The sequence below is a fragment of the Gekko japonicus genome, unplaced genomic scaffold, assembly GCF_001447785.1.
Source record: "Gekko japonicus isolate JY-2015 unplaced genomic scaffold, Gekko_japonicus_V1.1 scaffold535, whole genome shotgun sequence".
Classification (NCBI taxonomy): Eukaryota; Metazoa; Chordata; class Lepidosauria; order Squamata; family Gekkonidae; genus Gekko; species Gekko japonicus.
The window spans coordinates 994637-1016730 of record NW_015163621.1 but is presented as its reverse complement, the minus strand read 5'-3'; the positions used below and the strand labels follow the sequence as shown (position 1 = coordinate 1016730).

The 22094-nt window shown below is 45.6% G+C and overlaps 1 protein-coding gene across 1 annotated transcript in view; it reads right to left on the bottom strand.

The window, feature by feature from the left end:
* Nucleotides 1-268: 268 nt before the first annotated feature.
* Nucleotides 269-22094, bottom strand: part of LOC107107195 (connector enhancer of kinase suppressor of ras 2-like) — a 579263-nt gene continuing 557437 nt past the window's right edge. Inside the window, exons 16-19 of the mRNA XM_015407453.1 lie at nucleotides 16864-16912; nucleotides 6571-6746; nucleotides 482-555; nucleotides 269-278 (exon numbers count right to left, since the gene is read on the bottom strand). Coding sequence (XP_015262939.1) covers nucleotides 269-278; nucleotides 482-555; nucleotides 6571-6746; nucleotides 16864-16912 — 309 coding nt within the window. The remainder of the gene's footprint in view (nucleotides 279-481; nucleotides 556-6570; nucleotides 6747-16863; nucleotides 16913-22094) is intronic.

Genomic DNA, 22094 nt, shown 5'->3' with positions numbered 1-22094 from the left:
GATTTTCGGCGGGTACTTGGTAACCCTACCCCTGACAGCCCTGGACCACACAAGGGACCGGAAGCATGGGTGAAAGGAAGGCTGTCAAGCAGGAGGGGTAGGTTGGGCGAGGGCAGTGGGCCCTCTTGGAAGCTTCGAGCTCTAGTAGTCGCCCCACCTCAGGGTATGCTAACACCGGCCCTGAGTACAGCACATGCCAAAGGGGTGGGGGATAAATGCAAACATTTTATGCTGCATCACAAGCTTTACAGGACAAAGCTGGCACCCGTCATTTACATCTGGGAGACAGAAAGGAAAGCACGGCTGTTAACAGGCCCCTAACAATTTCCAGCCGGCCAGCCACACTGTGCTCTAAACCGCAATTTCTGAATAGTCACCCTGGGCAGGTCACCGAAATCAGACATTTAAACACAGATCGGCTGGCTTTCCATATCTGCAAGGCCTGACCCTTTATGAGCAGGCTGCTTTGACTCATACTTACTGTTTCCTCCTGCATTCAATGGCTCTGTCTATCCTGAACTCTGGCAAACTGATGAATCCTTCTGCTTTTTCATCCTAGCATGAGAGGGAGAGGAAATACTGTTGAAAAAAAGAGAGCACCGGGTTGAGAGTGGAGAATCCACGCACTCTTTTCATTAAAGGCACTGAACTGCCAGATCCCTGAACAAGCTCTATTGAACATCCGTTCTGTTTGTAGACAGCAAGCCAGAATACCTTTAAATACGGAAAGCTTTTCGGAACAATGAAGGCGACTTTGAACCTATTCAAAAACGCGAGACTATGCTTTTCAGAAAATGTGCGCTGTGACTCTGCTCACCTCTCTGCCCCGAATATATTGCTTGACGGTAGTTTTACAAGTATTGTTTTTCAGGCGGTAAAGTCCTAGACTGCAGTTCAGCAACCCAGAGAAGAAAATGGTCCTGCCCCTTTAATAGAGGCTTAATATGTAGAAATGGGCTGATGCGGCTTCACACGGGACAGGCATAAACAACATCACTTGGTAAATAATATCCCATTAAGCCTTTATTAAAGGGACTGGGCCTTTTTGTGTGTGTGTGTGTCCAGGCTGCCTGCAGGCCTAAGCCAAAGTTGAAAGTGCGTCATCTCATTGTTTGAAATGGATTTGATATGAGAGAGCCATTGAATGTGGTCTTAAAGGATGCATTGGGGTGGGCCAGTGTTGCTGGGAAGGGGGGAAGGGAGGGGGGGGATGTTTCTGACTGGTTTTGGGGAGGGAGGGGGTTCTAATGCAGCTGGGAGAAAAATAATACAGGTATTGATCTAGACTGGGGAAATGGCATGGAAGGCCAGGCTAATCTCACCTTTCCCAAGTGCCACTGCTCTGATCAAGTGCAGCGACTTCCCCAGGTAGGAATCCAATAGGCCTAGAGAAAATTAAAAGTCCTGTTTCTTTAACGGAGGCTTAATGTGTGGAAATGGGCTGTTGAAGCTTTTTGTGGTATGGAGGTGAACATCATCTGGCCAATAACATCCCATGAAACCTTTATTAAAGGGACAGCACATCCCACCCCGCAGGCTGTCGGCAGCCCTACAAAACAAAAGCATTGGGAGATCCAGGGACAGATCTCCTGTGCCACAGGCAGCATGGCCTTCAGCTGCTCACTCCTAGTTGTTTGAGTCTCGGCTCACACAAAGAAGTCAGTCAGAGCTGAGCAGACTTCTCCCCAGGGGTCATTTCCTGTGGGAGCGCACAGGAGCGGAGCTCTGGCAGTAAAGAGCCCAGGGGGCAGGCACATTGAACAAGCCCCGCCCCCTGCTCCCAGCAGCCCTCAGTCGGGCCACGAGGAGCAAGAAGCAGCCAGGTAAGTTGCAGAGCCCCCCCCCGGCCCACCTTCAGGTATAAGCTCTCCCTCCTCTGTGAGGGCAGATCTGTGCATTCCCCCCATAGCTATGAAGCTATCAATCCAAAACAGTCCGGTGGAGACTGAGCGGTGGGTGTTGCCTTCTGACACACTTCTGGTGATGTCATAGGGTGTGGCATATGCAAATAAGTTATGCTAATAAGTTATGCTAATGAGCGCCTGCACCTCTTTTTCTATGAAATGACCCCTGCTTCTCCCATTCCATTTCCTTTATTGCTGTAGACCCTCTCAACATTGTGGCTTCCCATCTCGTTGATGATTTCAATTCAACTAAAGTTCTTTGAAATTAATTTTGTAACCAAATCAGTTCCTTCCATTTTTTTACATTCTTCTTCCCCTCCGTTAACTATAGAAACACTGCTTTTGTGCAATTTTACTAGTACACAAAACACAATTTTGCTAACGGCACTCCTGTGCATTGGGGAAATACCACACAAAGAAATTTTTGATACAACTGTGCATAAAATTGGGCCTAATTGCCCCCCCCCTTGCAGCATAGGCATACATATCAGAGGGGTGGGGGAGATGCATATGGAGTGAAAAAGCAGGTAACTGTGACAGACTGTTATATGCAGAGCACTCTACACACTATGGGAGGGGGGTGGGTGGGGACAGAACCAAAGAGGATTTCTAATGCATCAGCTGAACTTTGGGAACAAGAGCAAGTAATTCAGAGCTCCGCAGTCCAGGGGAAAATGGAGATGAGGCCAATTTCAGAAGCTTCCTAGAGTCAGCAGCAGAGAAGTATAAGTGAAGATCACTAACCCTTTGTCGTGCATTGGCAAGTACAGGAGTCAGGAAACAGCCAATCAGGCTGTTCAAAACAAAGGCCCTGATAAAACTAGATACTGATTTTAGAGTCTGACTCAGGAAAGAGAGTTGCCCTTGTGGGCAGCTACCCTCTTCTCAACTATTGGACAGAGGGCTATCATTCCAAAAACAAAATGGGGGGGAGAGGGAGGGGGGAGGGGGGAGAGAGAGAGAGAGAGAGAGAGAGAGAGAGAGAGAGAGAGAGAGAGAGGTGGTTTCTTCCATCAGCCTTCCTGACCATCTCCTTCAGGGTCCATCAAGGGTCAGGAATTTTGCTCTTTCCCTGGAGAAAATGGCTGCTTTGGGGGGTGGACTCTAAAGCATTACACCCAGCTGAGGTCCCTTCTCTCCCCAAGCCCCACCCTCCCCAAATCTCCAGGTATTTCCCAACCCAGAGCTGGCAGCCCGAGGGGGAGGGAAGAGAACAAAGACCGCTTCCATTGAGCACCACCTCTATTTCATTAAGTCTTAGAAAGAGATAGACAGACATACAAGGACTGATGTGTGAGGGGACACTCCATTACTCCCCCTTCCCCCCTGGGCTCCGATTTACTTCTCTGTCCATACCTGCTCACTCTTTTGCCCTCCCCCTTGCTCACCCAACAGATCTTATCGTCTGCCCATGTTCTCTTTCGCTCTCTTCCTCTGTTTCCCTCTGGCTTCAGTCCTCGCTTCTCCCCCACTCGCCTCCCCCTTCCCGTGGCCACTGCCACCACAGCATTCTGAGTGGCTGAAGGTATTCTTTACAATCACGAGGCCTCTTCCACGCGTTATGATTTGAGGCATGTGTAGAAGGGTTTAGTGTCCTTTGTAGGGTTGCCAGCTCCACGCTGGGAAATATCTGGAGATTTTGGGGGGAGGAGCCTGAGTGAGGAGGGCGGAGTTTGGGGCATAGTGACATAGAGTCCACCTCCCAAAGCGGCCATTTTCTCCAGGTGAACTGCTCTCTGTCACTTGGAATTAAATTGTAATAGTGGGATATCTCCAGGCACCACCTTGAGATTGGCAACCCTAGTCCTCTGCCAATTTTTTTTGCGATCTGCTAGTCACCCAATGCTTGGCAAAGGACACTAAAACCTACAGCTGGTTCCTCACAACACAATGGCAAGGGGAGCCCTTATGGCTGTGAGGGGTTGTCTTGGCAACCAAAAAAAGGGCAACTGAGTTCTCAGTGAGTATTCTTGAGAGATCTCAGTTGGCAAGCAACTCTGAATTTTTTTGTGCTGCCCATTTATGATCCTGCTGTTTGGAGAGGTTTCATGCCACAATTAATAATAATAAAAATAATAAAATCTATATTTACCTACAAATTTGGGGGTACCCAAATATTTGCATAAACCTATCCCTGCATGCCTCCATTTTGTGGATTTTTTTCTCCACCCAGAGGAAGAGAAGGCATACATGGCTATTATACAAATAGTGTGGTTTTATTCTTTTATAGTTGTGAACAACCTTACAAGCTTTTTAAAACTGAGAGCATGGGACAGAAAAAAGCTCAAATAATATATCAATGGAAGCTTCCCTTCATGTAACCCTGGGCAATGAAGGAAATTATTTAAGCAGCCAACATTGCTTTTTGTTAATATGATTTTGGCTCACACCTTGTACGTGCAGGCATCTCAATAAGGAAACATTCACACCCTGAAGCCTGTGCTGTTATTGCCCAATTTCATCTAAGACGACCTTAGGCTGTGATAGTTAAGGCTGAAATAGCGGATAACTAAATAGTGGTTGAACCGCGACCAAAACACCAGCCGACTACCGTATTAATAATCAAATAGAAGTGAGGATAAGGTTTCCAAATGGAAACAAATCACCTCCAGAATTTTCTCTTAGCTTACTCGACACATTCATTTATAAAACATTATTCTTACATTGCAAGCTCACATGCTAAGGAATACAGGTGGACTGGGATGTTAAAACAGCATGGGACCATGCTGGGGGAAAGGTGAGCCTACCTATATGGCCGTCACTACTGCTGCTAAGGTGAGCGAGGATGAGAACGTAAGAAGAGCCCTGCTGGATCAGACCGGTGGTCCATCTAGTCCAGCATCCTGTCTCACACGGAGGCCAACCAGTTCCTCTGGAGGGCCAACAACAGGGCACAGAGGCCAAGGCCTTTCTCTAGATGTTGCCTCCTAGCATCCAGAAGTTTACTGCCTATGAATGTGGAGGCACCACATGGGACCACTTGGCTCAGCTTGCCCCTGCTCCCAGTAAGAACTTTCCCGGTAAGTTAAAGGTTCAGTCCACCCCTCTTTAGGAAGTCTGTGGTTCAGATCTTGCCTCTGCCATGAACTGTCTCAATGGCCTACACAAGCTACACTGTCTCCAGCTGTGACCTACATTTGCTGGATAGGGATGATCATTCTGGCCTTCCTCACAGGGTTATTGTAAAAAGTTGATGCACATGAGCATCTTGAACATTCTGTACTGCTATATAAGTGTTAAGTAATATCTCTACCCTGTACAGATTTCCACTATATTCAAAGGCAAGGGATGGGATGGAACAGAGGTATGTGACATTGGGTATAACTGGGTTACCAATCTCCAGGCGGGGCCTGGAGAACTCTCAGAATTACAACTCTTCTCCAGATGATGGAGATCAATTCCCCCTAGGAAAAAGAGCTGCTTTTGGGAGGGGGGGACCTCTATGGCATTATACTCCACCGAGGGCCCTGCCCTCTCCAAATCCTGACCTCTCCACAGGCTCCACCCCCAAATCTCCAGGAATTTCCCAACCTAGGGTTGGCAACCTAGTTATAACCAAGAACAACCTCACAGGTGCACGATGCAAGCTAGATGGGTTCAAATCCTGCTCAGCTATGGAAACAGACAGGGGATATTGACCAAGGCTGTTACGAGGATAAAATGGGACCACTAGTTTATTACATTAATTTAAATCCTTTCTACCGGTGCATTTTAAAAATGCTTTATAATCTCATCAATGTGAAACAAAAAGCAAAGAAGCAGATGGGAAAAAAAACACGGAAATAAGGAAATCCAGATCAGCAAATAGCCACTGATAAGGGCAGTTCTGAGAAAGAAGAAGGTCAGTATATTTATTTAGGTATTTGAACCCCATTTTCCTTCCCAATGGGGACCCTAAGAAGCTACAACATTATTCTTCCCTCCTCCACTTAATCCTCACAACAGCCACCTTGTGAGGTGGGTCAGGCTGAGGGAGAATGGCTGGCCCAAGGTCACCCAGCAAACTTCCATGGCAGAGTGGGCATTCAGGGTCTCCAAGATTCTAGCTGTACACTGCAAGCAGGCTGGCTCTTCAGCTGGCCCGTCTGGCCAATGGATGTGACCTGTAATGTCCTCTGGGTTGCCTGGATGTTCTCAGACAGTGAGGCACATGGCAGTCCCAAAGGGCTGTGTCCGTTATGGAAGAGGAGGAGGAGGAGGAGATTGGATTTATACCCCACCCTTTACTACCCAAAGGAGTCTCAGAGCAGCTTACAATCCCCTTCCCTTCCCTACAACAGACACCCTGTGAGGTAGGTGGGGCTGAGAGAGCTCTTTTGAGAACTGCCCTTGAGAGAACAGCTCTAAAAGAACTTATGACTGACCCACGGTCACACCAGCAGCTGCATGTGGAGGAGTGGGGAATCAAATCTGGTTCTCCCAGATTAGAGTCTGTGCTCCTAACCACTACAGCAAACTGGCTCTCTTATGGACAAAGCTGAAAGGGAGAGAGGGTTATCCTCCCCTCCAAGTTGAACCTGGGCCCTGCACAACTGCTCTCCACAAAGCAAAAAACACAGAAACATCCATTCATGGCTCCTTCCACACCTCATCTAGCTAGGCCCTCAGAAGCTTCCCTAGCTGGCTTTTGTGTGTGGTCTTCCTCTTGATTGCAGTCAGTACTCACATTCTGGTTAGTATACCAGTAGAGGGAAGAATCCTTCAGGACAAACCAGTATTTCTTCCACTTCTGGGTGAAGTAACCTTTGGCATCTTTTTTCTTCCACAACCAGCCCTCGCAATCCCCATGCCCCAAGTCCTTGCAGGAAATCCGCCGCCGGCTGCTGTTGTTCAGCGAGCCTCCTGGGAACAGAGACAGAGGAGTTAACCTCGGAAAAAGAGGACAACGTTTGAGTCCAGTGGTACCGTTAAGACCAACAAAGTTTTATTCAAGGTGTGCACTTTCGTGTGCACGCACGTTTTGTCAGACAGTGAAATGGAATTACAGATCATAGTTCTATATACAGGGGTGGCTTGTTAAATTACCATGCAAAATAGTAAAGAAGTTTATTAACAGACCAGCAGAATGACAAGTTTGGTTTCTGGTTATCATCTTTTTGGGTTCAACTGGGGGGGGGGGACAACATGTAATAAATATGTCAGAGCTGGAGATTGATGTCACACCGTGAATAAAACTTTGTTGGTCTTAAAGGTGCCACTGGACTCTAACTTTGTTATATTGCTTCAGACGAACATGGCTGCCCACCTTGATCAGAAAAAGAGAGAGAGAACCAGTGTCAATAATATTGTCATTCCTTCCCCCCCCTTAAGGAGAACTACTTTAGAAAGATAAAACACTATTTCTATCCAAACTCTTTGAAGAAAAATGTCAGGATGATCTATCTGCAAATCTTGATTTTTTTTAAATACACATAATCCGGCTAATGCACAAGATGATTCTAATCTTTTACAACTAAACAGGCCCTCTTGTGTATTCACACATCTGTCACCTTCTTCTCCCACCCTTTCTCTGGGAATCTCAGGTTGGCATACACGGTTTTCCTCTCATCTTATTCAGTCAACAGTCCTGTGAGGAAGGTCAGGTTGAGTGTGAATGGCCCAAAGTGATCTAATTAGGGTTGCCAACTCCAGATTGGGAAATTCCTGGAAATTTAGGGGTGGAGCCTGCGGACAGCAGGATTTGGGGAGGGAGAACAGCAGGGATGTGACAACACAGATGCCACCCTCAAAAGCTGCCATTTTCAATTAGTTGTAATTCTGGGAGAACTCTAGGCCCCACATGGAGTTTTGCGCAAACCAAAAAATACTGTGTAATATATTATTAAATCTATATTCATGAAGTGTGCTCAATTTACAAATTGTACAAAAATATACAATTAGTTACATCTCGTATAGCCATGAATATATATTAGAAGATTTCAAATACACAGTTCCAAATACTGCATAATATAATCACATACACATTAAGGCACCAATCCAAACAGTGGGAAATACTCCCAAGGTTGCTAATTAAGGTTGCCAAGGTCTGGGGGATTTAGCAACCTTGGAAGTGTTTCCTACTGCTTGGATTGGTGCTTTAATGTGTATGTGACGCTATTATGCAGTAATTGGAACTGTGTATTTGAAATCTGATTTATATTCATGGCTATATATCTGTCACTAACAGTATATTTTTGTACAATTTGTAAATTGAGCACACTTCGTGAATATAGATTTAATAATATATTACACAGTATTTTTTGGTTTGCACATCTTTTACACTGTGGCCCTACAGAGTCTGGCATCTCTCAAGAAACTTTGTGGTAGAGTGTGGGTTTGGATCTGGATCGCCCCAGCCCTAGTTTGACACTCTAACCACTACACCCACTGGCTCTCTAACACCATGGCATTCAGGCTTGCACACCGGTGTCTACTCTCTTCACAGCTGTAGTGTTGAAGGGTGGGGGAAGTCTGACTTTTCTTTTACATCAGCAGGAGCTTGTGGGTGAATGGAACTGAACTCTCAGGATTAAGACATGCTGAGGCCCTAAAATAAGTCTACTGGCACTTTCACACATGCTGAATAGTGCATTTCCAATCCACTTAAAATGCACTTTGCAACTGAATTTTACTGTGACCAATTTCACACAAGAGCTGCACCACGGTCGGGCCTCCCTTTGCCCCGCTTCTATTGGTCAATTTCCCACTCGAAGCCACGCGGCTGCATTTTGACCTGCGACTTCGCCCGATTTTCCCTGCAGTTTTGTGATCTTGTTTTTTGAGGATCACAAAACCACGGGGAAAATCGGTCGAAGCTGTAGGTCAAAATGCGGCCGTGCAGCTTCAAGTGGGAAATTGACCAATAGAAGCGGGGAAAAGGGAGGTTTGACCGCAGGGCAGCTCTTGTGTGAAATTAGTCTGTGTGAAATGACAAAATCCATTTGCAAACCATCTCTAATGTGCATTCAAAGTTAAGTGCATTATTCAGGGGGTATGAAAGTGCCTTAGCTTAAGAGGCCCCGTAACATTACCAAAACAAATCATGCCTGTGGGCCCCATGGCACCCTCCAACACCTTTCTTGGTGTCCACCAAGTGGATGGAGCCAGGTGGGGCTCCTGCCCAATTGGGCTTCTGATTGGCTGTGCAGATTAAAATAACATTGTTTTGGGCGCAGCTTCCACCACAGTATATGTCTTACTTTCTCTAACTCCTTCCCAGTATATTTTTAATTATTCCCCCGGTCCCCTGCACTTCAACTTCCTCTGTGTGTATGTGTGTGTGGTTCCACTTCCCATGGCAGCCATTTTGTGGCTGCACCCATCCCCCTGCATCAGAATTCCAAACGTGCCTGCAGGCTCAGAAAGGTTAGGGACTAGGGATGCCAGTAAGGCTGCCAGGTCTGAGTTGAAAAATACCTGGAGACTTTGGGGGTGGATCCCGGAGAGGGCAGGGTTTGGGGAGGGGCCTCAGCATGGTACAATGCCAGAGAGTCCACCCTTCAAAGCAGCCATTTTCTACAGGGGAGCCAATCTCTGTCAGCTGGAGATTAGTTGTAAATGCAGGAGATCCCCTAGATGCCAGTCTCCAGGTGGGACCGGGAGATCCCCAGAATTGCAGCTAATCCTCAGACTGTGATCAGTTCCCCTGAAAAAAAATGAATGTTTGGGAGGGTGGACTCTACAGCACTGTACTCCACTGAGGTCTCTGTTCTTCCCCCAGGCTCCATCCCCAAATCTCCAGGAGTTTCCTAACCTGTATCTAGCAACCCTACCTGTCATGATCATGGGCCTAATGTAGTGCAGCCTACAGGCTCTTGGCTCCAGGGAACCCTGTATGGGAGTAGCTATCAAGGCCTATATTTCCCAGATTCCCTCTGGACCCTGTGATTAGTTGACAGGTGTTATGTCTTAATACAATAAAGACATGAGTAAGCTTATGCACAGTTCTGTATTACAGAGCATTACTTGGACTGTTCTAAAGAGCCTATCAGAGAAGCCTTTGGCGGGAACCACTCTCATTGGTTCCAAGCCCGCTGTTCCTATTGGTTGTTATCTGTTTGTTGGGTGTGGTTATGGCCGTTCAGATCGTATATGTCAGCCTTGTTCTATGTAGTTTTGTCTTGTGTTGTTATGAGCTGAATGAAATGAAATTACTTGTTCAAGAAGCTGCCTTGATCTCAGTTTATAATACAGGGGATTTTGGAGGGAAAACTGCACCAGCAGAGGAGCAGAGGGGGGTGCCTGGGAAGAAGAGATAAAAGGCCTTGCCCAGAGTGGGAGGGTGTTCACTGCCAGGAAGCAGTGCCCGTGAGGCTGCTGCAGAAAGAGGGATCCCTCACCCAAAAGGGGTGAGTCAGTCTGAGACCAGGTACCTAGAGAAGGCTGGGACTGTATAGTCAGACACGTTAGGATTTATGAGTTTGCTGGTTTACCTACCTTTGCTGTGCTCATTTTCCCTACTTGTTATTAATCTAAAGTTGTTGTTAAATCTCTAAGTAAAACTACTTGTTACTCTGCCTGGGTCCTCATACCTCATTTGATCACGTACAAGGGGAAACCTGTTGGAAAAATACTGTAACAAGGGGTAGGGTGGGTGCTCTGGGTCCTCCCAAGGACACCCATACCAGAGTGGTGGCAGCCAATAGTGGACCTTCCTAGCCACTGCCCACAACATTACCCCTTTTACCGCCACCGGTAGGCTTGCCAGGTCCCCCAGAGGGGCAGCGGTTTGTCTGCCAGGATTGTAGGGCCGGGCATGTTGTGTGTGGGGGGGACACTCTATCATTTGAGGGAAAACTCTATGTTTTCCCCTTGAATGATGGTGGCCCCGCCCCAGCGTGCCCAATGCGATGATGTCACTTCCAGGTGACGTCATCCCTGCGTGTCGAGGATGTCCCAGAGAGGGGCCGGGACTCCCCCGCTGGAACAAAGGTATGGCCTGACAACCCTAGCCACCGGGGAACCTGGCAACCCTAGTGGGGACCCCTGTTCTAGTGTGTCAACTTATCTGATGTACAGTAATTCTTCATAGGTTGGTATAGATTCTGTAACGCAGTTAGTGTATGCCTGTGAGTGTGCTTAGGCTCAAATAATAGCTGCTGACCTAAAGCCACCTACTGGGTTCAAAGTGAAGGTGAGATCTGAATTCGGGATTTCCAAGCCTGGTTAGCTACTTCACTACCCAAGCATAAGTGAGCTACTGGAGCTGACTGCATGAGTAGTGGGCATCAGATATTACCCCAGATATTACCCCAATGGGATTTATATAGGGTTGCCAAGTTGATCTTCTGCCGGAGTGGGGGGGCTCCCGGCCGGCGACAGCAGGCACGCTGGGGGCGGGGCCATGGCCATACGGGGGCCCAATCTGATGGTGGCGGGAAACGGGCCTCTGGGGTGGGGTTTTCCCCGCCCCCCGGGGGTACTTGGGAAGCCTAGATTTATAGCACATCATGGCATCGGCTTTGTAACACTGGCTTGGCTTCTCTTCCATTTTCCAAGTGAGCAGTAAAATGCAGAATGAAGCCAATCCATGTACAAATGTCAGAGGTACTTTATCAGCCTTGCCTGGCTCTTGATTTCTTAATGCTTCATACAGATCAGAGGACGTTACAGTTGATTGTGATTAACCGCATTGTGACATCGTTGTCTGACCTCTTTTAAACAAAGGAGGAAAGAATGGCCAGTGCGTGCCATTTGTATTTTACTCAGAGGTTAATTCGCATCAGGAATTTTTAGAGCCAATGTAGCGCAACAGAAAGGGCTTTATTTTCATTACTTCAACCCATCTGACTTTGACAACCCTGAAATTTTACTCTTTTCTCTCTTTTTTTTAATCACCAGAAACAGAATCCCCCCCCTAATATTCATATCACTTTTCCTTAAAAGCCTAGGGCAAATTTAATTAAAACATTAGACTGTTCACTGTGAAAAATTGAGTTTACATTGTTATATTAATTATATTTGTCCTACAGCTGTGAAGTGGTGTCAAGAGTTTAGATCACATTAAATTACTATTCTTTCTTCTATGATATCCCACAGCTAAGCTCTGAAAAGTTTCTTCTTTTTGAAATAATATCCTGAATTTTTCCACCCTGGTTTAAAAAGAACACATAGGCGGGGAAGGAGAGCATAGCCCCTTTTGACAGCTGATGTGGGGGGGCCCACGGGAAAACATTGCTATGTATGTATGCATGCATGTATATATATGATGTCCTTTTTGTAACCAATGTTTTTATGTTTTGTATGTATTTTATCTGTTTTGTATGTATTTTAACTCTGCTTTTAAAATTGTTTTAATTATGTACGTTTGGGAGGGAGGTTGTTTTTAATGGTTTCATAATGTAATTTTATCATGTATGTTTTTAGATTGTTAGCTGCCTTGGAGGCCGTTATTAGGGCAGAAAGGTGGGGTATCAGTGTTGTAAATAATAATAATATTTGTGTACATCTCAATCCATTATGTCAGATCGCATGACAAGGAACCAGTGTGTGATACAGAGAATTCTAGATTGCACAAAATTCTGGATATTGCATGTGGCATCGGCAAGCCTTATTAGGTCTGCTTTTCACTTTGTATGGCTAAGCGTGCCTTTGTTCTGGCTACTGCTGACCTGAAACAGCTCCCCCAATTTTGCAACCATGTTCACAGGCTGTGAAGCACATGGGGGGATTGGGTTGTTGAAAATAGAATACCATGTTCTCCACACCAGTTGACTACATTTGTGTTCCCTGTTGCTGCTAGGTGCAATTTTTTTTCTTTATGTGTAAGGCTCAGATTTGACTTTAGACTTTATTGGCTACATTCCACTGTCACAAAGCCACATCAGAGTGAGGGCAGGGAGCAACACTTCCTATCCTTACTCTGGCATTCGGTGGATAAAAAAGAGAGTGCGAAAGAAAACAATATCTAGCAGGAGTGTGGAATGTGATCGCTGCCAATGCCAAAATCGGGGAACAGGTGGGAAGATGCAGCAAAAAATTTTCATGAGACCTCTCTCACACCAATCCTAGACTTTATTGGCTACATTCCACTGTCACAAAGCCACATCAGAGTGAGGGCAGGGAGCAACACTTCCTATCCTTACTCTGGCATTTGGTGGATAAAAAAGAGAGTACAAAAGGAAACAATATCTAGCAGGAGGAATGTGATCGCTGCCAATGCCAAAATTGGGGAACAGGTGGGAAGATGCAGCAACATTTTTTCATGAGACCTCTCTCACACCAATCGTCTCCCCATTTTGAGACAAAAGGACTTCTAACAAGAACTTTCAATTCAGCAATACTAGGGAAGTTATAGTCATTCTCTTTAAAAAGTCCAGGTGAAATGGGAGGAGCGATATGCTGGCAGTACCCTGGGAAATGATGGCATGGGCAGAAGACATGACATAGGCTTCTTGCCTTTGACAGGAGTAGCTGACATTAGTAGAACAACATGAGTGGGACACGAAAGGCAGTGGCTCCCATTCCTGTAAGGTCATGTCAAGGAAGTTCTCTGGAATGCGCCCAATACTCCTCCCGGTCAGCATAACACTGGGAAAGACTAGAATGGCAAGCAAGTTGCCTTGTACCTGGCACTATTACTGATCCTCTTGTTGAAAAATCATAGCAAAGCCTCTAAGGTATTTTATTTATTTATTTTTATTTATTTAATTTTCGACTTATATACCGCTCTGACCCCGGAGGGTCTCTGAGCAGTTTACACAGCTGTTTATCCCTAACTAGGGCCACATTATTTGTATGGGGGGGCGATAACCTACCAGCACCCCAGCCGCGGGCTCAGTTGTTATTTAGTTCCTGGCTCAGCTTGTTGTTCAGTCCCTGGCAGCTCTTCGACGCTTCACTTCCTGGTGCCCGGAGCAGGTCTTAAACCGCAGCTCCTTCCGGTGGGCTTCACCCGGTAGTTGTATTCACTCATGTGGCTCATAAGCCACATATGGCACCTCTGGCTCTTCTGAGCACCGTTCCCCAATGCGGTGAGCAGCCTGGAATTCTGGAAAGTGGGCAAGGCCCAGGTGGGGGGACTAGAGTTCCCATGCCTTCATGACGTGCCAGCGGTGGGTGGGAGGGAACCTTCCAGGAGTGGGATGGGGTTCTGCCCCCAAACAGCAATTTTGCACAGCGATGTTCCCAATGCGATGACATAATGTGGAAGTGATGTCACCATGTTGGGGACGTCATGTGGCACTGCTCTGGTTTCAGGGCAAAATTCTATGGTAAAACCATTCTCAAACCATAGAGTGTTGCCCAAAAACCAGAGCGTCGCTGTGCGATGCCCCTGATATGATAACTGAGAGTGTGTAACTGGTCCAAAGGGACGTTGGGGACATTGTCGTGCAACATCGCTGTTTGGGGGTGGGGTTTCCCCCAGGAAGAAACCCCCAAAAGTGGGGGATCCCCCATTCCCATCTGGGGGGACTCTGGTTGGCAGTTGGTTCCCACCCTGAAACACCCACTGCCAGAGGAACTGAAAAGCTGCAAATCTCTCTGAGATTCAGGCCTCATGTTTGGAATGGAAGTAGTTGTGGCTCTTCTGGTTGATGATAATTGCAAATGTGGCTCTCTGTGACTTTCAGAGTAAGTATACTTGTTCTAAGGAATCTCTAGGAATACATGTAGGGTTGCCAAGTTTGGTGGGTGGGTGGGGGGATGGGGGTGAGCTTACGGGGGGGGGAGAAGCTGAAGATAAACACGACATGCCTACGTCACACAGATGTCGGGGGCGATGCTCTGGTTTGTGGGCAAAACCTCTTTGGTAGAATTAGCTTTTAATGATAGAGTTTTGCCCAAAAACCAGAGTGCTGCCCCCCCACGTCACCTTTCCTTTCCTTTTAAAAGCTCATTGATTCAGGAATCTTAAGCAGAAGAAAATACTTATTTCTCATGTTTTGGATGCGAGGGCTAAAAGGACAGAGACAAATTTCGCAGTTGCTAGAGTGATCTTAGGATCCTTATCACTGAGCAAGAAAGCCAGGGTTTCCAGGGTGTAGGGGAATGATTGGTTGATTAAAGGCCTAATACAGTAATCCCTCATAATCTTAAAAAATCTGCATTCCAGCAGGGCGTGGGAGGATGTATCAATCCTATTAACGCCACAAGGGCAGATTCTGTCGGTGTAGGGCCTATTCAGAAATCTCCCCTGCAAAACCATTGGTAGTATAATGTTCAGTCTTGCAAACAAAAAATGTTCTGTCTTGCAAACAAAAAAGTTCTCCAATAATGTGAGATGGCAAAATAGTGCATTTGGCGGGTGGGTGGGTAAAGAGTTTGGGTAAGAAAGACCAAATAATAGGGGTGAGCAACCTCTGCGGGCTCTCAGAATCAGCAAGCAAGGCGGGATACAAATCCAAACTGCTATGGTTGATTTCCAGGACTCACTTTTTAATCAGAGAAAATGCTTCGGTTTTGCCCATCTCGAAAAATCATCAAATGACATTCCACCTATCATTAATTTCTCATCCAGGGCTTTCATCCAAGTCGATCTGTGGGTATCCCGATTTAAAGCAGCTAACAAACCATCTTTGGCACAGAGCTGTTTTAGTCTCAGTTTGAAGGCATATAGCCACTTCTCGGTGACATAGGCAAGTCATGTTTCAGCTTCTTGCCTGTTTGGGGAGGTAATCCCCCACCCCCCGGCGAGCAGCTTCAGAGAGGAGCGCCAGAAACCAGGGGACCCCCGCCCGCATCAGGGAGTATGACAACCCTACTTGAAACCCACTGATTTGAATTCTGCTTTGAATGATGCTTGGATAATGAGGGCTCTTTTGCACCCATAAGGTTGTTCTACCAGGTGCATTTTTAGCACAATAAATGATAGCACATTTGTTGTGGCCCACATGCACTCCACTCAAGGTTGCACGCACTTCCACGAAGGACAGCACATGTAGATGCACTAAATTTTATATCTGGGAAAATGCACTGTTTCCATTTGAGGGCTGGTCTACACAAGGCATTTTACCATGCTCCAAGTGGCTGACGTGATGTCTAGCATGAGATTTGCCAATAGAATTGATCATTGTAGACTTTAATTTGCACTGCGAGGTGTAAATGATTTTTTAAAAAGCTTCCCCATCGATCTGTTTCCCCACCTCCCCTCTCTCGGAGAACTTGTTGTCTGTAGTGTTGAACGAAAATTTGGGAGACCCAAGTTCAAAAACTCAGTCTGCCATGGAGGCTGGCTGGGTGACTTTGCGCCAGTTACACACTCGCAGCCTAACCTACCTCACAGGGTTGTTGTGAGGATAAAACAGATGAGAGGAGAACAACGTAACCTGCTTTGGGTCACCAGTGGAGACGAAGGTTGGGTATAAATTAAGGAAACAAAATAAATCAAAAAAATCTTATACGTCATTGATAGTTTTCTAAAGGAAGTTGTAGAAGCACCAGGACATTGAAGAAGAACCATAGATAGCTAGATACTCCCCATTCCTTCAGACAGTTTGGAATCAGAACTCAGTAACTGAAAAAAACAAACAGAAAGCCCACCCCTGGGAGCATAATGCTCAAAACGCCATGGCATAAAAAGATCACACGAAATCATAATAAAACTCTTGAACTGGCAAACTGGCATAATAGAACTCTTGAACTGGGCACATGGTAAGCCTTATAACACACACACATATATATACCATGTGAAAATACAAATTTTCCTGTGGTGTGAATACATCTTCTAGACTAGGCCTCAGTGTGTTAATTTTTATAGGGCTGCCAGCCTGGGATTACAGCTCTCCTGGGATTACAGTTCATCTCCAGACTACAGAGATCAGTTCCCCTGAAGAAAATGGTGGCTTTGGAAGTTGGATTCTATGACATTACACCCCAATGCGGTCCTGCCCCTCTCCAAACCCTGCCCTCCCCTGGCTCCATCCCCAAATCTCCAGGAATGTTCAAATCCAGAGATGGCAACCCTATAAGCGTCTTGATTCTCCATGTTACTTATTACATCCAAAATGAATGATACATGGTAATGATTCAAACAATTTACCTTTGGGCCATTTTTTGCTTTTGACCCGCAAGGAAGCGTAGTGAAAAGACTAGGAAGAAAGAGAGAAGATGCCAGTCAATACAAGCCCATGGTGGAAAGCAGAACAAAGCAACTGTAGAAGAAAGCCAGCATTCGAACATGTCACATGATTTCTTGCCACGGTTCTCCTCTTGCTGCCCTGAAGAAATGCTCTGCAATTTTATTTAAAAGATATCTGTTCCACACTCTCCAGCGTCTGCCCAAGGTAGCTGACAGCATAAAAATTAATCAGTAACTAATACAATTTAGAATATGCACACAAACCAATATGATACAGTTCAAATGTCTTAAAGCTTAGTAAACCAGAACACCAGCAGTATTTTAAAATAACCACTAAAATCAGCATGAAAGCTAATCTCAAAGCAGGACGAGAACAAGAAAAGGAGATAAAATTTACTTTAAATCTTGGTTTTGGCCCAGTGCCTAAAAGCCAGTAATGTTGATGCCAGGTGAGCTTCAAGGGGGAGGGCATTTCACAGACAGGCCTCCACCACTTGGAAGACTCCATCGCTGTCTGCTATCCCTCTGTCTCTGTGGGAGAAGTAACTACGGTTGCCAACTCTGGGTTGGGAAATTCCATGTAAAGCACATAGCAGTAATCCATCTTGGAATGTGATTAAAACATATATCTCCATGGCCAAATTATGCCTTTCAATGAATGGCTATAGCTGGTGTACCACCTGAAGCGGATAAGAAGCGCTATGTGCCACGGAAGAGACCTGAGCCTCTAACTGTATAGGCCAGGATCCTCCAGTCACTCCCAAGCTATTTTGAGTGCATTCGTGTCTTCTCCCTAAACTGCTGTTTGTCTGAATTGTATTTATTTACCCATAATATTTATATCCCATGCTCTGAATAAAAATAATAATTCCAGGTCAGTGTACAACATCTAATAAAGCATACAGATTAACAATAAAAGCTGGCAGCATAAAAACCAATAAAAAGTCATAAACCAGATCATTAAAACAGCAAAAAGAAGCAGAGATTAATAGATAAAAGAAACATTAAAAAACTAGCAATCACAGCACCAGTACCCCATAGATTCAGAACTACAGGGATGATTTCTCACTAGAGCTGCCTCGCAGCACAGCCGCCGTTTGCCCGACACAAACATGTCAATTTCACACCCGAAGCTCTGGGGCTGCATTTTGACTCGTGGCTTCGCCCAATTTCCTCCGCAGTTTCGTGATCCTGGTTTTTGAGGATCATGAAACTGCGGAGGAAATCGGGCGAAGCCGTGGGTCAAATGCAGCCCCACAGTCTCAGGTGTGAAATTGACATGTTTGTGTTGGGGCAAACGGTGCTGCGCTGCAAGGCAGCTCTAGTGAGAAATCACCCGAGGTTGTCCAAAACAGATAGGATCATCAGATTTACACGGATGAATTAATTTTTATTCTCTGGTAATGCTCCAGCACATGGTAACTACAGCCTCTTTCCCCAACATGGGAAAATCAGCGCAGTCCAGCACAGAGGACTAGGTCCTGATACTCAACTGACAGAATACCTGCTTTTGAAGCAATCTTTCTTTAAACCTTGAGAAAGCATTAAAGTGAAATGTGGAGATATTAGGCTGGCTCACACATTGGGGAAAGAGGAAAAGAAACCAGGAAAAGCTACAAATATATTGGTGGACTAATTTGTGGATGTATATATGGAATTGTATTTCTGAATATGTTTACCTTAGAGTCACTCTTTTGGTGGAGTAGCATTCACCTGCAGAAAAAAACTACTCAGGATTTGTCCACTAATCCAGAGTCACTACCCTGTGTTTAAGTCTGTATTGTTATAATAGTCACTTGCCTATACTATTTGTAACTGGATTACTTAGATATACAAGTGACCAGTGTACATAATTGGTAATTGGATTACTTAGATATATAAGAAAATAATATAAGGATGGTATTTAACTATTTTGATATCAGTTTCACAGTTCTTGTTGTTGCTGCATACTACCCCAGGCACACACAATCAATAATCCTTTTAATTACTTAGAGCACCTTTGAGCATCTAGAGTTATCTCTCCCCCTTACTGGGAGCTTTGCTCTATGGGTTAGCATTCGACAGGGGTCTGCCCCAATCCACTCCGTTATTCAGCTGCATATGTTGACTGACCCAGCCTTAAACACAAAACCCTTGCCTTTGCAGATCCTTGATATAGTAATCATGGGCAAGTTGTGTTGTGATTTTACAATAAAACAGTTCTTTCCTGGGTCCACAATAATGATGAAATATTTCAATTTCTAAAGGAATTCCCCCACTTTCCTGGAACATGGGGCAGGTGCCATGGGCAACAGTGCTCAGATGAGCCACCTGTTGCATGTCAAAGAGCCGCGTGTGGCTTCTGAGCCACTGAGTATCACTGATCTAGCACATACATGTTGTCTGCTTATGGCTACCCACCTGGAGGTATATATCTACCACCACAAAAAGGAGTCAGCTTCCAGCATGCGTTGGCCGATGATGGAGAGAATGTTTGCAACTGAGGGCCACGAGCGGATTCTGATCCATGGCGGCAAATGCACATGACTGGTTTCAGATAGGTACTTTCCCTATAGCTTATCAAGCACTTTCACCTCCATAGCCAGCAATGGCTGTGCAAACTGGTTCCAAGATGCCTCTTTCCTCTCTATGCCCTACTAACATATGTGCATTAGATTAAAGCCAGCTCATGGTTTCCACTCGCCTCTCTGGTTTCAAAATGAAGTTTCCGTGCACAGCCGCACAGAACAGAAACTTGATGGGATGTTCCAATGGAAGCTTCCACACTGCAGCCAAATACCCTCCACGATTGTGTCAGTGCAGCCTGCGCAACGGCCTGAATTTCCATACATGCAAATCATTTTCTGAATGCATCCAAATCATACAGCTAGAAGATTAAGTCCAACTTCATTGATCCCCGCTCCACCTGATTACCTCCCAGGATTCAAATCTCAGCATCACAAGTCTCAGAGGGAAGGAGAAAATGAAGTCCATTATACCAGGTTTCTCACAAAACAGATAAGGGATTATTCAAAAGGTGAATCAAGCTTTTCTCCCCCAGCCCAAACCAAACTAAAGTCACTAGCAAAGTCAGCCTTAAAAACCTTTGCACCAGCATGAAAAAATAGGGGGGGGGGATGTTGCAAAACAGTGAAATTCTAAGCAGGTCGACTCAGAATCCTACTAAAGTCTACTCAGTGGGGCTTACTTCGGCTTCCTTCTTTATCTAAAATCTCTATACTCTGCTTTTCTCAGCTTTTACTATCCACAAGACAGTTTACAGCAATAAAAACAGTACCTGTTAGAATGTAATAAAACAAGAACATCACAAAGGCAAAAGCGAAAAATGATGCAAGAAAGCCATGAATCAGACCAGGGATGGCATGCCTGTTGTTTTCAACCCCCAAATCCATATTTCGATTTCATTTCTCCCTTGTGTGCAGGGGTCATTTCCTGCGGGAGCGCACAGGAGCGGAGCTCCGGCAGTAAGGAGCCCAGGGGGCAGGCACATGCAACAAGCCCCTCCCCCTGCTCTCAGCAGCCCTCAGTCCGGCCACAAGGAGCAAGAAGCAGCCAGGTAAGTTGCAGAGCCCCCCCATCCCGCCTTCAGGTACAAGCTCTCCCTCCTCTGTGAGGACAGATCTGCATGTCCCCCCCCCTAGCTAGCAATCCAAAACAGTCCAGTAGAGCCAGAGTGGTGGGTGTTGCCTTCTGACACACTTCCGGTGATGTCAGGGTGTGTGGCATATGCAAATAAGTTATGCAAATAAGTTATGCTAATGAGTGCCTGCACCTCTTTTTCTACGAAATGACCCCTGCTTGTGTGAATCAAGCCCTCTGTTTTTTTAAATTTTCCATTTTCTTGCACTGATTTCTTCCTATAAAATCCAGACATTTTCAATGTTACATGTGTGCCAATGTATCAGCATTATTCTTTATATGGCTATTACATGGCTCAAAGATAAACATGGTAGATGTAGATTCAGGTGGATAGCTGTGTTGGTCTGAAGCAATAGAACAAAGTTTGAGTCCAGTGGCACCTTTAGGACCAACAAAGTTTAATTCTGGGTATATGCTTTCGTGTGCATGCAATAAAGTTAAATTCTGGGTATAAGCTTTCGTGCGCATGAAAGCGTATACCCAGAATTAAATTTTGTTGGTCTTAAAGGTGCCACTGGACTCAGACTTTGTTTTATGGTAGGTGTAAATACTGTAAAAATTATGCAAAGGCTGTACAGGATGCATATCCTGCAGAAACGAACAGCAGAAAGTAGCAAACCAAAACTGTTGACATAAATGCAAACAAATATAAAAAGAAAATAAAGAGGAAACATTCACAGAGCCCAAAGTCAAACTAATCCTCTGCAGTTCTAAATGCCCTGTGTCATAACCACACCTTGCTTTCCTGAACTCCAGCAGGGATGGAGCCAGGTAGGTGCCTTGTAGGAAGGAGATGCACGAAGATGGTGCCACTGCTGAAAAGATCATGACTTGCACAGCTACCCACGGCACTGTAAGTATATGAAGTGCAGAGAGTAAAGACCATTGGTCTCCTGAGCTCAGTACCATCTGCTGACTCTCCAAAATTTCAGACTAAGGGCCTAATTACACAATATGCAGTTCTTGCATTACGTCTGGGTCTACTATGAGGATCTTAATTTTTTTATTTTATTAATAATAGTAAGGGAGCTTGTACAAACATCAATCAACATACAAAAATTCTAAACTATAAATGGTTTGCAACTACAACTATGTCTCTGTATAATAATTGTGTTTTGGGGTGGCACTTTGCAGCTCTCCCATTGGCTGTGCAATGTGCTCCCTCAGCTTTTGGCCCATCAGCCACCACTCAAGAGTACTCATGTGCCATTGGCCGGGTGCTGGGTCTGCTCCTCTTTCCCGCCCACTCCCCCTTCAGCCACTGTGCCCTGTCAGAATTACTGGCAAATGGCTTTTTCTCTTGACGAAGACACTTCTCCTGCTTGCCTCCTGAGTGGGACTAACTTTCCCCTCAGTGGAACTCATTGGGGCCAGTCCTGACTAGGGTTGGCAGCTCCAGGTTGGGAAATTCCTGGCTATTCTGTGTCTAAGGAAGCCAGTGTAAGGAAGCCAGAGTTTGGGGAGGGGAGGGGAGAGGAGAGGAGAGGCCTCAGCTGAATAGAATGCCATAGAGCCCACCCTCCAAAGTGTTGAACATGTATGTGTTTTCAACG